A 16,415-nucleotide genomic window follows, 5' to 3' on the forward strand; every position below is an offset into this window, starting at 1 on the left:
AATATAGGTTAGGGCGTCACCTCGTAAGGCCATGAAAGTAAGAACTAAATGCAAATCCAGAATTGAACACATCAGGATTAACAATAAACTGATGAATATTTTTATTTACACTTTGCTTTCTTTCTGCTTTCTTCTTTATGTTCTGACTTCTGTTTTTCCCCATTTTTTGATGATGAATACATGTGAGGAGGAAGAGGAAGACTCCCTGGCCCTGCTCTCTGATGCATATTCAATTTTTTTTAACTCTCTTGTAGATGATATTCCAGGCTCAGTCATAATTATATCTCTATGCCTAATTAAATGTAACCCATTCACATAAAGCAAATCTTTATAAATAATGAACATTATACAACCTCAGATGTTTGGAATGACACCATCAGAAGAATGCTTCCAGTGCTGTGTTTGTGCCATGTTGTGACTTGTGCTGGTGCAGTGGCGTTAGTGGCTGTCACTCCCAACATGCTCCTTTAACATACAGGTTTACTATGGATTATGACACAAGTCCTGATGTAAACCTAACCAGGTACATTTCTGTGGTATAACATCGCTGATTTATTTTTTTACCTGACCCTATCCAGGTAGGCCTTGTTGCCTAAGCACCAATAACGTTTCATGAATTGGTCAGCCTATTTTTAGCTGGTTGCTGGCCTCATAATTCACAGCAGTGTGGATGGGAAACTGAAACAGTGTGCAAGCCAGCAGTGAAAAGGGCAAAAACATCGTCTCTGTTCTGAGCAGAGCTGCTCGCTGGCTCAGCTTCTCTGCTGTTCTGTTGTTTCAGCGTTGATAGATAACTTAACTCAAGCACAAAACCTCACCTGTAAAATTAGACTGTTGAACCGTGAATGACCTCCCTTCTCCTTTTTGTCTCGTCTCTTTCCTCCCCACACTCCTCCACCCACAGTCTGTGATCTAATATGGATAATAAGGCACTGGAACTTGACTCTGTTAGCCTCCCTATGGAGGAGGTGGTCATATGTAATGGTGACAGCCAGCCTGCTGCTCAGCCTCAGCCACAACAGGAGGTATCCATGCTGACCCACCTGAAGAAGGTTGAGAACCAGATCACTGAGGCACAGCGATTCACCCACCTACCCCGACGCTCAGCTGTTGACCTGGAGTTCATCAACATCTCCTACACCATTCGGGAGGGACCGTGCTGGAGGAGGAGAGGTAACAGACTTCTGACCATCCTTTATATACAGTTTTCCACTTTAACCAGTTTCTAACTGAGTAAAGATACTGTGAAAAGGCAAAATCAAGACACGAGACAGTAGATGTGTGGATGGATGAACCCCAAAATAAACCGCATGTATCTAAAAGTGTTCCCAGAGACAGCGAGCTAGCAGAATGCTTAAAAAGTCGAGAACAGCTAGATCATTCATTGTTTCTAAGCGGGAGACATCACAGTAGATGGACACGGTAGTACTTCTTCAAACTAATAATAATAAAATTAAATAATAAGAGTTATTTAATGGATGTCAAAAACAAAAATAAACTTGGACCAACATCAGTATCGGTGGGTGTTCACCCAAGTAAAGTCTGTGTTTGCTTCAGTCGGTGAATGCTCGGCTCATGTGGAATCATTCTCTGTTTCTCCATTCAGTCATTCAGCTTTTGTCACCGCGCTGTGTGTTAAATATTTGCTGCCTTCAGGCTTAAAAGGCGCCTCTGACATAAAGTGTTAGGAAATCTCTGGCCTGTGTCTTCTCTGTTTGCTGTGCAGCGCATTCATGCTGCACAGTAAACGGCAGGGTGCACGTTTCACATTTGATACTGGAGATGTGGAAATAACAGTTTTGCAACGCTGACAGAAATAATTAATAAGTGGTTTAAATCTGCACTCAGTCTTTCAGTTTAGGTGGGAAGGTTTCTGAATGTATTGTGTAAGCTTGTCAGTCATGCTGCAGAGGCATCTATATTTAATATATAGAAAACACATAACTGGATTTGGTTGTGTCATAATGGGCTGCTCAGTAGTTTTGTGCATTGTAGTGATACTCAGGTACACAAATCATTCTCCTTGCCTGTCAGCTTTAAGATGCATGAGGTGCAGTGCAGTCACGGGTATGTCTCCTCACGTTTTTGATGACACTGGCTCAAACACAGCACGAGGTCTACCCTCCACATGTTATAAATGACAATGATTTCCTGTAGTTTTGCAGACTCATTTAAACTGTTAATATTTTGTTGCCAGCGGTATAGCCTACAATAACACACATCGTGGGTAAATTATGACTCTTTATTTGGGCAGGACGTTTATCTGCTTTATGCAGCTGACAAAAAAAATCATTTTTCACTAATATTTCTCTCGTGTGTTTCTTTGCGACTGAATCACCAGAAGATGAAACGTTGACACATTCACTGACAGCAGTGTGTGCTTCCAGCTGTTGTAACCCTGATCGCTACTGATTTTTCTTATTTCCCCGTCACACAGAGGAGGCGAGGCTGATTGTTTCTGACACGCTGCCCTCCCCACGATCCACCCTGTTCACACCCCCGATCAATCCATACCATACATCGCTCACAGAGACTAACACACAGATGCTATGGCTATTACTGCATGTACTTTAGTCAGTACAAATAAAAAGTTATGTGTATTTGATTTTCTTGCATGCACTGCCTTAACTTTTAGATCTGATACTGAATTTATGATTGAATGCAAGATTCCTGAACCAACCTCACTCAAGAATATTTGCACCACCAGTCTTTAACACTCGTACAAAAGTTTGTTGGTCATTTGTCCAGGCAGGTCGTGTCTTAATGCACATCTTTCTTCCTGTCTTATGTTCTACATTCATCAGCTAAGTGCTATACAAATACAGGCCATTTACCATCAGCTCCTTGAAGCCCTCCTTGTATTTCTAAGCAGCCTCTCTTCACGTGTTATTACATTTCCATTTGTATCCTTAAACATCCAAACAAGCTGCACATCTTTTCCAGCCAATGAATACAAGTCCTTCTCTCCTTCTTTGGTGTCCAGCCTCACATATAACTGACAGCAGGCCATTTCCTTTGCGACCTTTGTCTTTGCTGGATGCCTGGCCTCCCAGTACACCTTACTCACCCCCACCCAGAGAGAGAGAGACATTTTCATCCAAAACAAAACAATTCATTTTCTAATCAGTAAATCAGAGAGTTCCTTTTAAGATTGATGATTTTTTAACTTTGAACTCAAACAGACACAAAACACATGAGTTGTTTAATTAACTTTACTTCTGGGCAATATAAAGAAAATGCACTCTTTAGACTTATGACAAGCTTTACAGAACACAGAGATAAGGAATTTTAAGATGACACAGATAACAATAACACTGGGGATGTGCTGCTCAGTGTCCTGTGGATTGCTGAAAAGTCAGGGATCGCAAACTCATAACCAGAAATCTGTCTGAATAACAAGACAACGTCACAGCTTTACTAAGGGAACACGCACTAAAAATGGTGCCGCGGATACTAGAATAAATTAATAAAATTAGAAAGAAACCAAGGTATTATGAAATTCAATTCAATTCAATTTTATTTATACAGCGCCAAATCACAACAACTGTCACCTTAAGACTTGTAAGGTAGACCCTATAACAATACATGCAGAGCAACAATCATATGACCCCCTATGAGCAGCACTTTGGCGACAGTGGGAAGGAAAAACTCCCTTTTAACAGGAAGAAACCTCCGGCAGAACCAGGCTCAGGGAGGGGCGGGGCCATCTGCTGTGATTGGTTGGGGAGAGAGAAGGAAGACAGGATAAAGACATGCTGTGGAAGAGAGACAGAGGTTAATAACAGATATGATTCAATGCAGAGAGGTCTGTTAACACATAGTGAGTGAAAATGGCTCAAAAACTAGTATAGAGACTCAGAAAGCAGAGAGAAACACATATGAAAGCAAAAACACTCAATAATCACTTCAGCCATAAACTAGAAGACATCGAAGAATTGTTTTAAATTATGAGAGACTTGTATAAGGAACCATAAACAACCACCCTCACCCACAGCATAGTTGGTGCTCCATGTTGATGCTGGTAAACTTGACATTGACACGTGATTCTGCACAGTCTACTGTAATATAACAGCTTACTGTCAAAAGCAAGGGCCAGTTTTTACTGCTCATTTGTACAACAATCTCAGATTCATTATAACTTGGACCTAAAATTAAGCGCCTTGAGGCAACTGTTACTTACAATGTGTTTGAGGCTGTCAGATTGTGTAGTGGGAAAAGCATTTATCAACCTCTCAGAAAATGTGACCCCGGTGAATCCAGAGTTGGGAGTGTGGGAAGTTTACTGGGGATCATCAGTCATCACCATCCCAAAGTGCAGAGGACATTCATCCACTTTAACCAACCATATTTGTACTGTAAGTGTTGATGCATCTGCCAGCTGAATTTACTGGTCAGTTTTACTGTCAGACATGTATTAATATTATTCCATATGAGCCACTTCTAGTAGAGAATAATGTGCGACTGTAGCTCTGAAGACATTATTTTATAATTATGTTATAATCAGTGGAAGGTGGAATATTGAACCTCAAATTCTTACCTTGTTGTATTAGCTCAAAACATTTCCCCCTGTGCTTACATTTCTTTTAAAGTTTTAAGCAGTTCCTATACGTGTTAAATGATGAACAGAGCAGCAGAAAAATAGGATATGTTAGCTAACTGAACAGTTTCATTTCTTGTCCCTGCTTGCCCCTGGTGTTTAGGGAAAGTAGGGATCCTCTCATGCCCCGGCTTGTAACACAGTGGGGAACACCTGGCCCCACCAGCTCATATCTCAGTGGAAACCCTTCTATGCATGTTTAATTGAGGACTCAATATTTATGTTATTTAGCCACAGTTGCTGTGCATCTACAAACCACTTTACAACCCTCCTCTGCCCCAAGACTGACTTTCATCTGTGTCATATGTGTTCACGGACTCCTGCTCTGTTCGGTGATGGGGCAGTGGTGAAGTCTTTTATTCCAAGTGGCTTTTTTTGGAACTAGTAGCTCCTATTTAACATGAGTATTTGCATTATGCTTACATAAAGTTTGTTCTTGTGGAGTAATATAATATCACTGCTCATTCCCATGACTACCCTGTCACTTATTTGCAGGTTTCAAAGCCTTATTAAAGTGCCTGTCAGGAAGGTTCTGCAGCAGAGAGCTTATAGGGATCATGGGACCATCAGGGGCAGGGAAGTCCACCCTGATGAACATTCTAGCAGGGTACAGGTGAGCCGACTTTCTGATACAGTTATGATGACATAAATGAGGCCTGTGTGGTACAAACATAAGGTGTAGTTAATTAATAAAGTTTGTCTGGGCAGTGAAATGTTTGGTATCTGTCCTTCGTGCTGCTCAGGGAAACAGGGATGAAGGGTCAGATCCTGGTAAATGGGAAACCCAGGGACCTGAGGACCTTCAGGAAAATGTCCTGCTACATCATGCAGGAAGACATGCTGCTGCCACACCTCACTGCCAGGGAGGCCATGATGGTGAGCCGTAAACTCAGCCTCGGAGCACATTTTGAAGCGTTGCTTTTGTGTAGCATCTGAACCTGGCTTTGTGTTTTGTTTCGTAGCTTTTTTTAGCTTGTGATTACGTTAATGCGATCTACTTTCTCTTTGCTCAGGTTTCAGCCAACTTAAAGCTGGATGAAACTATGGATGTGAAGAAGGAACTGGTGAGAGCAGTTTACCATGCGCTGTAAACTGAACCAGCCAGTTTACTCATAATGTCCACAAGCAGTATTTTATTACTCACCATCTATTTTGTTATGTAGCACCACATTCTTATTCCTGCCGAGCATTTTCATGTTTTTTCTCCCTGTTTAGATATAAATATAAAGAAGACATTTTTTATTGGTGCTTTGATAATCAGTGAAATCCGGCACTGTGCCTTTCTCTCTTCTCTGTTCAGGTGAACGAGATTCTGACTGCTTTAGGGCTCCTTGACTGCGCCCACACTCGTACCAGCTCACTGTCAGGTGGTCAGTGTAAACGTCTGGCCATCGCCCTCGAACTGGTTAACAATCCTCCAGTCATGTTCTTTGATGAGCCCACCAGGTGAACGGGGAGGAGATGATGTGTTGCCGATTGTATACCTAAATTATATCTTTTTATTATGTGAGATGTGCTTCCATAAAATCACATGCTGATAGTTGACTGCTGGTTCAAAGACTCAGTGAGTGTCAGAACTGGAATACCTGGTTTTAAATCGCACCTCTCTCTCTCGTCATGTTTCTTTATATCAAATGCAGCTGCTGCTCGAGACATTTTCAAATACAGATGAAATGTCAGTACTTTCCTTCATCTTTGTGTGCAGACCTGAGCTTCCGACAGTTTTACACAATAGCTTACTAGATTCAGCACTTCAAAAGGTTGCTGTTAGCATTCCAGCTCTTAGTACAATTTTGGTATCCAGTCTTCCAGCCTCTCAACTAACATTACACATGTTTGTGTTTCGGATTCTTAGATTTTTCTCATATAAACTTTTATCCAGAGAACCATTCGGTGCATTTCAGCAGCTTCAATAACAATTACAGAAATGTAAGAAAAACACTGATGTTGTAAACAGCAACAAGAGCATTAGCTTTAGTTGTCAAACTATTAGCAGTTAACTGATAGCAACATGAACCAACATGGTAGCAGCTAGCCGCTATGGCTAGCCATTATAGTAACATTTATGTGGGAGCTTTAAGGTTTATAGACTTATCTAAATTTAACAGATTAACAATTAAAATCATACAGTTATTTTACTTTATGTATTAATTATGTTATTTTTTGCAGTTTTCCAGTTTTTACATAAAGCCACGTTTTCTGGTTGTAGGACGGAGCTTAAACGGTGTACATCCTGTATGGTAGTGTATCATTAGTGTGTCCGTTTCCTTTAAAATCTGCAGACAACTGAGAAAACATGTTTCCAAAATTACTAAGCTAATACAATAACGACAGATTTTTTTAATAGAGAGATATCATCCTCAAGCTTTCTCATGTTTAGCTAAACTCTTATGTGACAGAGTGAATCTGCAAGTCATTGTGATTTGTCTACTCTTCCGTTTCTTTTAGACCGGTATTCATGGATCTTGTCTCTGTGTTTTAAGTGGCTTAGACAGCGTGTCATGCTACCAGGTGGTGTCCCTAATGCGTTCTCTGGCACAGGGCGGGCGTACCATCATCTGCACTATTCACCAGCCCAGTGCCAAACTGTTTGAGATGTTTGACAAGGTGTGTATCTGCCAATGAAGGAGGAAATAATGGACAGAAGCATAGACGCTGTATTTTGAAACCTCAGCGTATTGTTTTGGCTGCCACCATGTTGGTATTTGGAGCCAAGTGTCTGAGAACCAGTGGGTGATATCATTCATAGCTATCGCCACCTTTTAATATACACCACTGCCATGTAAAGAAAAATAAGTTGCAGTTCTGTAAGCTTCTGTAGAGGCTGCTTTTTGTCAAACCTGAATGTTTTTGCTCCACAGCTTTACATCCTCAGTCAGGGACAGTGCATCTACAAAGGCACCGTCCCTTACCTCATACCCTATCTGAAGACGCTCGGCCTCTACTGTCCTACCTACCACAACCCTGCAGACTTCAGTATGTTCACCTTACAGTACCTGTTATTGCTAGTTCATGTTCCCCAACTTTTCTGCATGATAGCAGCATTTCCAGGGAGTTCATTCTGTTCACGTCTTTCTGCTTTTGCTTGTGATTCAGTCATTGAAGTGGCATCAGGAGAGTATGGAGACCTGAACCCGGTGCTGTTTGAAGCAGTCCAAGGTGGAATGTGTGCTTTAGAGGAGAAGAATCAATCAGTCTGTGCAACAATCTGCCCCGTTGTAAGTAACAGATGCTATTCCACACATGGGAGAGTGTGCTGCAGAGAAGTTACAGTGACAGCAGTGCCATCGAGCAAGGAAGAAACTTGCTAGGACATATTGCCCTACCAAGACGACCACTATAGAGTCTCTGTACGCTCTTCTTGTCAATCGTTTTGTTTTATTGATTTATTTTATTACTCACAGTATTATCAGTGAGGGTATTTTGCTGGAGCGGACAGCCCCCCCAAGAGTGCCTTCAGACTCTTGGGGGGGCTCCTGAAGGCTGAAAGGCAGCAACAACCAGTGGGGAGCGGCATGGAGGTGCTATAACAATCTAGAAGACAGATTCCCGCTGCCCAAATCATAAATAAAATTAGCCCGATCTACAAGTCCCTGATCTCTTCCACCCAGTCCTCCATAGCAGAACCACATGCTGACGCTTGTTCTGGAAGGAGAGGATTATTTGCAACAGAGTAGTGATGGGATTTCCGGCTCTTTTTAGAGAACCGACTCTTTTGGCTCCGAACTGGCTCTTCAAGTTGTTTTGTTGCTTTAATTAATTTATTATTAACAATAATATAAAATTATGCACAAAAGGAATTACTAAAGTTAAAAAAAAAGTGGTTTTATTTATATATGTTTACATATAAATATATGCGGTGGCCCCTAGAGACAAAACACGTACAAACTCCAAAACACATTTCTAGCATGAACTGAACTTCCAAAGCAGAGCTACTAGATCACTTAAATTACACAATTGAAAGCATGTGTGTATTGTTTGTGTATTTATACACAGGCACTCGTATATATTCAAATAATTTAAAATATGTTCATTTACCTGTTACTACCACACACCAAATCCGGTCGTTGGTACTTCCTGGCTTGTGTAGCCACTAGGTAACAAAGCTCAACACTGCCCCCTAGCATCCTGGAGCACTTCTGTTGTGTTTGTACGTGTTTTGGAGTTTGTACGTGCTTTGTCTGTAGGGGCCACCGTAAATATACTTTTATTTATTCACTCCACATAAAATGTAATAAATAAATCATATAATACAAAAATCAACTATTCACATTTCAACTTTTAACTATTTAAATGTTCAGCTTTTTCTTTTTAAACAAATTTAAAGTGAAACAACACAAAACACTGCAAACCACAACACAATTAAATATAAATTATAATATGAAAACAAAAAGAACATGCATATTCTCTGTCATATGGACCTGCATGAATAAACTTTCTGAATCCTTTATCATCTGCTACTGAAAATAGTTGTGGATGATTACTATACCTTTCTTATGTTGTTGTCCCTGCTCTCTCTCTCTCTCCCTCCCGCTCTGTTCCTGTGCTACTGAGTGTAACTAACGCCCCTCCCCCCTCTGCTCAGCGTAAAGCACAAGGCTCGCTGTGGAGTGAAACGGGAAAGGAGAGAGAGAGAGAAAGAAAACAACCCACAGCTCGCGATAAGGAGCCGGCTCTAAGAGCCATTTCGTTCGTGACCGACACATCACTACAACAGAGTTTAAAGAACCATGTTGACCATTATCTGAGTGGGGTGCATTAGGTGCAGTTTGCTCCTGCAGTACCTGTTCCTAGACGAGAAACTCCTGGAGCTTAGTGGTCATGACTGAAACGAGGGTGATTCAGTGCAATAAACACAGGTACTTCTTCTCCAGGATGACCAGAAAACATGCAGCACCAATGCTCAGCAGATCTCTCAGTGTTTGTACTGCTGTTTTAAAATTACATTTAAAATTAAATCAAACTCCTCTGAACCATTGCTGTGCCCTGCCAACCACAAGAATGTGGCCCTGCCCCACTGCATCAAGGCATTCGCCATTTAGTCTTAGATTGATTTACAGTCCTTTCACATTAACAGTTTAGCTTAGCTGTGTCCATTTCTGTTTCTCTGGATGATTGTGTTGCTTCCTAAACTCAGAACCAAAGCAGGAAACCATTACCCAAACTGGGACCTGTCATACTAGAAAAATAAGGGCTGGCAGGAAATGGGTAGAGCTTAGCTAACTATAAAAACCAAGAACTACCAAAGCCTGCAGAGACCTCAAAAGTCCCAACAGAAGAACACAGAGTTCAGCTGATATGGTCCTATGGCCTGTCTGCCATAGGGCAGGAAGCAGGGTACACTCAGCGAGACTGACAAACATTTACGCCTGTGGACAACCTAGAATCACCAGTTTAACCTAATTCCAGCAACTGTACCTGGAGAGAATCCACAGAGACACAAGGAGAACATGCAAACTGCCCACAGGAAGGCCAGACAGTGGATTCAGACTCGGGACCTTCTTGTTGTGAGACGACGGTGCTAATCACCAGGCCACTATGCTAGCTGTGTCAATAAAGACAAACTGACAGCAGGAAGTAGAACCAATATGTTCTGGCAATACCAGAAACCCATAAAAATGGTCTGTTGCTCTATTTTTACCCAGTTGATTCAGCTCTGACTGCAGGATGCTTTGTGTTGAGTTGACGATGATCATTTCTTCCATTTTTCCAGGATGCCAGGCACATAGAAAGCCACACCTTTGCCACAAGTACGCTAACACAGTTCTGCATCCTCTTCAAGAGAACCTTCATAACTGTATGTCGAGACCAGGTGGGTGGAAGGATCGCTTCAATAATCACAGCTGTCACGAACAGATCAGATGTGCTCTTACCTGAAACGAGCCTGATCATGGATGTTTTCTTTCTCTGCTGTCGTCCATTCTCAGGTTTTGACCCACCTCAGAGTGATATCCCACATCTGCATAGGTGTGTTAATAGGTTTGCTCTATCTCAACATTGGCAATGATGCCAGCAGGGTGTTTAACAACACTGGATTTCTCTTCTTCTCTATGCTCTTCCTCATGTTTGGAGCACTCATGCCTACTGTGTTGACCTGTGAGTATGATCGAGAGGTTATGGACTTCCTCCCCTGTTGATACTATTATGATAAATCTCATAAATGTGTGTAAACATTTTGGGCTTTTGGCAGTTCCTCTGGAGATGTCTGTATTCCTGAGGGAGCATCTGAACTACTGGTACAGCCTGAAAGCCTACTACCTGGCCAAGACCATGGCTGATATTCCCTTCCAGGTGAGCTGGCAGTGCTGTGATTGGATTGGTGGGTTTACTCACTGAGGGCCTGAGTGCTGACAAACAACAAAATATATCCACTTAGCTTCACAACACTGTACTCTAGTGTTAGCAGATGGTGTTTGCAGGTTGTAGGAGCAGATTAGTTTGCTAACATTGTTGTTGGGTCTCATCATGTCAAAGAAGTCACCCAAGTGTCTGTTATTGGTTACACTGTAGAGCGTTAGATTCAAACGTTCTCAGATGTAATGCGTGGGCGTTATCATGGATTGAAATGGAAACGAGGTAAATGTCACAGTGATTTGGAAAGCTACTTTTGATCCTGCTGACCATCATTGTCATTGAGTACAACCTTAATTTGTATTAAATCCATCAACATTTATATCTATTAAATAAACCATTGTGCAGTACTCCAGTCATTGTGATTGGCTGGCACGGGAGCTGAGGGCTCTGTGTTTGGATGCGAGTGTAGCTGCAGCACACTTTAACATCTGTGACAGGGTGTCCTCGCTGTTCCTCTACTAAACATCAGTTAATGAACGTGTTATTTTAGGTGATCTGCCCCATCATGTACTGCAGCATAGTGTACTGGATGACAGAGCAGCCTCCTGAGGCAAGTCGCTACCTGCTCTTCATAGCCCTGTCCACCTGCACTGCCCTGGTAGCCCAGTCTCTTGGGCTGTTGGTTGGCGCTGCCTCCACCTCACTACAGGTAGTGCATGTTTGCATTGTTTAATACACATTTTCTTGGCTGATGTAACACGATGTATATCCTCTACACCTCCCAGGTAGCCACATTTGTAGGGCCTGTTACAGCTGTCCCTGTGCTGCTGTTCTCTGGATTCTTTGTCAACTTTGACACAATCCCCAAGTATCTGCAGTGGAGCTCCTATGTTTCCTATGTCAGGTGAGTGTCGCTGGGAGGAACAGCTGCAGGTTCAGTCGGGTCCACAGGGTTTTGAGGAATGACACATTGCTTTTCTGTCTGTACACCATCACAGCACATTTTACATCAAGCATTTAAGAAAAGATTGAAGAGCAGACTTTCAGCTTTAATCATAAAATTATAAAACTATGTTTTCTTGCCCCAAAGATTATGAAGTTAACAGTATTTGAGTTTGGCTGATTAATATATGATTTGTGAATGTTTTATTTCTTTAGCAGCTGCCAAAACCTGGAAGAGTTGGTATCTTAAGTGTTTTGCTTAATTTGGTCACTTTCAGTCATTCATGTTAACTTAAGACAAGGATGTCAATCTCATATGGATAAAAAACCACACTCATAAAAATATAAACAATCTGCAACACAAAGCTTGCTGCTGCAGCATCGAGTGAAGCACCAGCTGCTGCCCTCCAGCACAAAATGCTTGAGCCTACTGTAATAAGTGGAGATTAGTGGACAAATAACTAATGGTAAAACACTGTTAACACATTTACATCTGGTTCTGTGCAGTCATGGTAACTCTGTGTTTGTGCTTTTTGATTATTAATGTGCTTTGTTTCAGTTAGTTTCTGGTTATGTTTCAGTGATTTCTAGTTCTTAGGTTTTGTTCCTGTGCCTCCCGTGTTTAGTGTGTCATGTCTCTAGTGTAGGTTTGGTTCTGTTTCCCATGTTTCTGCCTCTGTTCTTTATGTTCTGTCAATCTGCATCTCTGGTTTCCTGTTTTATTGTGATAGTTCCGCGTCCTGTGTGAGTCTATTCTGTTTTGCTTCTTCTGTCTCGTCGTGTCTGATTAGGTTCAGCTGTGTCTTTCTTCTGTTGTGTATTTCCCTCGTTACCCTCTGTGTATGTGTGTTCTGCTTTCTTACCCATCGGTTCGTCTGCTTATCATCCACTGATAACCGTCCATGTCTCAGGTATTCATGTATTTCCTAGTATTCCTGGTTTTTGTGTATTTCGTTTTCCCGGTTTAGGTTTTTGTGATTAGTTTCTCATTTATCTGTTTTTCGGCCTCAATAAAAGGCATGCCATTTGTTAAAATCCAGTTCCGTTTCCACGTTTCGTGCATTTGGGTCCACTACTTTCCACTCCACAGAGTCTACCTGCGCTGACACTGACACTTAGATTATAAAGTATCTGACTGATCCTTTCAAGCATTTTTTGTCCAAAAGTTATTCATAGGATGCTAACTATTTGTAAGATGCATTCAAATCCTCGATGGCTGGGCCTGATTACCAAAGTCATCCGCATTTATTACAGAAACAGTAAGCAATATTTGAGCTATTGTGACCGGGCTGTTTACAGATAAGACTTCGTCTCTCTCGTAGGTATGGCTTTGAAGGGGTCCTCCTGTCTATCTATGGGATGAACCGCACAGAGCTGGAGTGTCCAGGGCCGGTGTGTAAGTTCCAACAGCCTGAAGAGGTTCTGCAGCTGCTAGATGTGGAGGATGCAAAGCTCTATGTAGATTTTATTGTCCTGGGAAGTTTCTTCATCATCCTACGTCTGGCCACTTACCTTGTCCTCCGCTACAAGGTCAAGTCAGAGCGATAGATTCTCTTCAGCTCATCTCCAAAACACACAACCCCCCCTAGACTCTGGACTCTTTCCTGTGCAGAGAGAACCTGTCACGTCATGTAGGAGTTTGTTTCATTTCATTTTACATGTTGCTGCTAAGTGGACAGAACAAATTCTGGTTGTGTTCTCCTGCCAGCTGGTGACAGTCCTTTAAACCACTATACAGCTGTTTTACCTCATCAAGAACTAATGGGTGTGCACAAAGCCATGTCACAGAGACTGAGCCACATTCAGCTACACGTGCTGTACGTTTTATAACTTACAGAAGTTTTTAGAGCCAAGCAGATGGGACTCAGTAGCAGAACTGACATCCTGCTTTAGTCCACACTGTGCTGCTGCTCTGGCAGAGTATATCTCTGGTCCAGGATACTCACCCCTTACGAAATTCAAATGCAAAAAGAGTGTTTACTTTTGTAAGCCAAAAAAAAAAAAATGAAGTTGCACTAAAGATGTTTGATAATGTGCCTGAAAGAGTGAAAAAGCAACAATCACGCGGCCTTTGTATCACTGAAAGAGAGAGCGGATTTGGGCCGTAGCCCTAAAAACATTAACTTCTCAAAGCTGTGGTTTTTATCATATTGATAGTTGTAAATTGAGCTTTGCTATGATCGCCTGAAGAAATTTGATATTTTTTGTACTTCCACATTATAATCATGAATCTAAATAAATCTGTTAGTGATGATCACGAGGACAAGCCTTAATCATATTCCACTATGTTTTATTATCTTTAGTACTCCATGCATATGCAGTTCAGTTAGAGCCAAGCAGGTGGGACTCAGGAGCAGAACTGACATCTTGCTTTAGCCCACACTGTGCTGTTGCTCTGGCAGACTATATCTCTGGTCCAGGATACTCACCCCTTACGAAATTCATTATTGTATTTAAGCTACATAGGTGAGTTACTGTACTGTCATTACTGTTTTTGTGTCCGCTCTACGTCCACCAATGCCACTGATCTGGGTGCTATCTCACATTTCATTTTAATTACACGTTTTTTTTAAAAAGCAGATGTTGAGACTGCACATTACAGCATACCGAGCGACCAAAGACTGCTAATGAATCTGCACGTGTCTTCATATTTTTTACATTGTGTTCTGTTTTTGTTATGACCACTTGTATGTTTATTAATCCATTCCATGTTGAAACACATAACAGCCAAAAGTTCTGTACAGCTATGTAAACTTCCAATAAACACTGATATGACAGATGCTTTGTTTAATTAATAACAAAACATGAAATATCCAATCAAAATTCCAAGAAATAAGATTTAAGATTCTGCATTTAAAGTGTCAACAGTGGCTAAGGACAATCCACAGAAAGATCTGGATGATCTACTCTGAGCTACAGTCATGTACCAGAACATTAGACAAATCCTCAGGGCCCTGTTTCAGGAAGCCGGTTTGGAAAACTCAGAGTGAAAAACGACACTCAGGGTTGAGTAACCCCGAACTGTCCAACTCGGAATATTCCGTTTCAGAAAGGCTGATAACAATTAGTTCAGTCAACGCGGAGTTGCTTTAACCCCAAGTGAAGCGCGCGGACGAGGATACATAAAGCCCTGATAAGCGGAGCACAGATTAAGCGAGTCACCATGGAGACGGAGGGAAAGAAGGCGCGGTCAATGTATTTCACAGCGCTTGAGGCCGAAATTCTGATGGCAGCATATGCCGATAACATGCAAATTCCGCGGAAAAAAGTAACACAGCCACAGCTGCAAAAGAAAGTGAGCATGCATGGCAAAACATAGCCGACAGAGTCAATGCGTGAGTGTTAATTTAAACATTGATCGAGGGATTTCCACCCATTTAACGTTATTTTATCATATGTTATTTTATTTGTTATTTTATACATTTTATTTTGTGATGTGATGTGAGCGCAGGTGCAACCCAACAGGCCCCAAACGTGCCTGGCAGCAAGTAAAAATGAAATCTAAAAATATAGTCCAAACAGGTGGTGTAATTGTATTATGAGCCATAGTGCTTGGTCTGTTTGTCCCATGTAAATCAATTGCAGTTAGAGGCTACATTAATTTTCTTTCTGTAAGCACTTATTGAAATTATCTGAGCACATTACAAGTACATATTTGCTTACTCTGTATGCTCAAATGTGGCCCGTTATAGCCAACAGAAAAAAAGCGGAGGCCCGAAAAACAGGTGGGGGTCCTCCACCACCACCACTCACAGAGGCTGAGCAGTTGGCCCTCAGCCAAAACAGTGGGCGCCCTGTGGCCGAAGGCATCTCTGCGGGGACATCCTCTGAGGCAATAACCCCGCAAGACACAAGTGCCTACATAAGGGGTAAATTCAAAATAATACATGATGTGCATACATCCTTTCTTCACAGTCACCTTTGCAGTGCGACACATTCATTTGATAAACTCTTTACCATAATGAATTATTTTGTAGTGAAGTTATTTTCCGACTGATTTTGCCTTCCCTCAGCCTTGGTTGTCTTTGAGAGCATAATGACAATGAAGTGTAAGGTGCTTGGTATGTTTGTTAATTGCCATTTGGTCCCTTGTAAGTTATAAGTGACCTGTATAAACCTCATATTCTATCAGTTGATGGTGATGGTGTACTGCATCTGGTGCAGCCTCCTGTTGAGCCAGACCAACATGCAGTTGTGAGTAATACTCCACAGATTATATGAGTTTACAGTAGAACAGCAATGTTGTTTATTTCTTTACTACAGGAAAATAATGAAGAAACATTGACAGCTGTTACAGAGGAGGAAGCAACAGAGACACTTTATGAGGTTTACATCTTTTAATACTTTGTGTACAGGAAATACAGGCGACCAATAAAGCCAGTTGAACAAAAAATCTGTTTATTCTTCTTTCAACATGTTGAGGTGATGGGTCAAAAGAAATGATTGTGACATATGGTGTCTCTGACTGCTCTTCCATCTTGTATGTCCGTGGGAGGGTCAGGATGTTCATGGTTTGGATCACTGCTGATGTTTGGTTCAGAAGGACAGTGTTCTCCTCTAATTGTGGCAATGTTGTGAAGAA

At 41.6% G+C, this 16,415-nt stretch overlaps 1 protein-coding gene across 2 annotated transcripts; it reads left to right on the forward strand.

Moving 5' to 3' along the window:
• Positions 1-917: 917 nt before the first annotated feature.
• LOC146653400 (ATP-binding cassette sub-family G member 4-like) lies at positions 918-13,553 on the forward strand. 2 transcript variants are annotated; one of them, XM_085379852.1, is made up of 15 exons: positions 918-1,173; positions 5,093-5,210; positions 5,341-5,473; positions 5,611-5,661; positions 5,898-6,043; positions 7,081-7,204; positions 7,459-7,573; positions 7,694-7,815; positions 7,877-7,888; positions 10,311-10,409; positions 10,525-10,693; positions 10,788-10,888; positions 11,442-11,600; positions 11,677-11,795; positions 13,156-13,553. In XM_085379852.1, the coding sequence occupies exons 1-15, from the start codon at positions 918-920 to the stop codon at positions 13,379-13,381; spliced, it is 1,950 nt and encodes a 649-aa protein (XP_085235978.1). In that variant the 3' UTR covers positions 13,382-13,553. The 2 variants fall into 2 exon arrangements, with proteins under 2 accessions (XP_085235978.1, XP_085235977.1); XM_085379851.1 differs by lacking the exon at positions 7,877-7,888.
• The last annotated feature ends 2,862 nt before the right edge of the window (positions 13,554-16,415 follow it).

This window comes from Rhamphochromis longiceps, linkage group LG14 (assembly GCF_057381845.1).
Source record: "Rhamphochromis longiceps isolate RC_006_pf linkage group LG14, R_longiceps_female_GT1.1, whole genome shotgun sequence".
NCBI classification, from domain to species: domain Eukaryota; kingdom Metazoa; phylum Chordata; class Actinopteri; order Cichliformes; family Cichlidae; genus Rhamphochromis; species Rhamphochromis longiceps.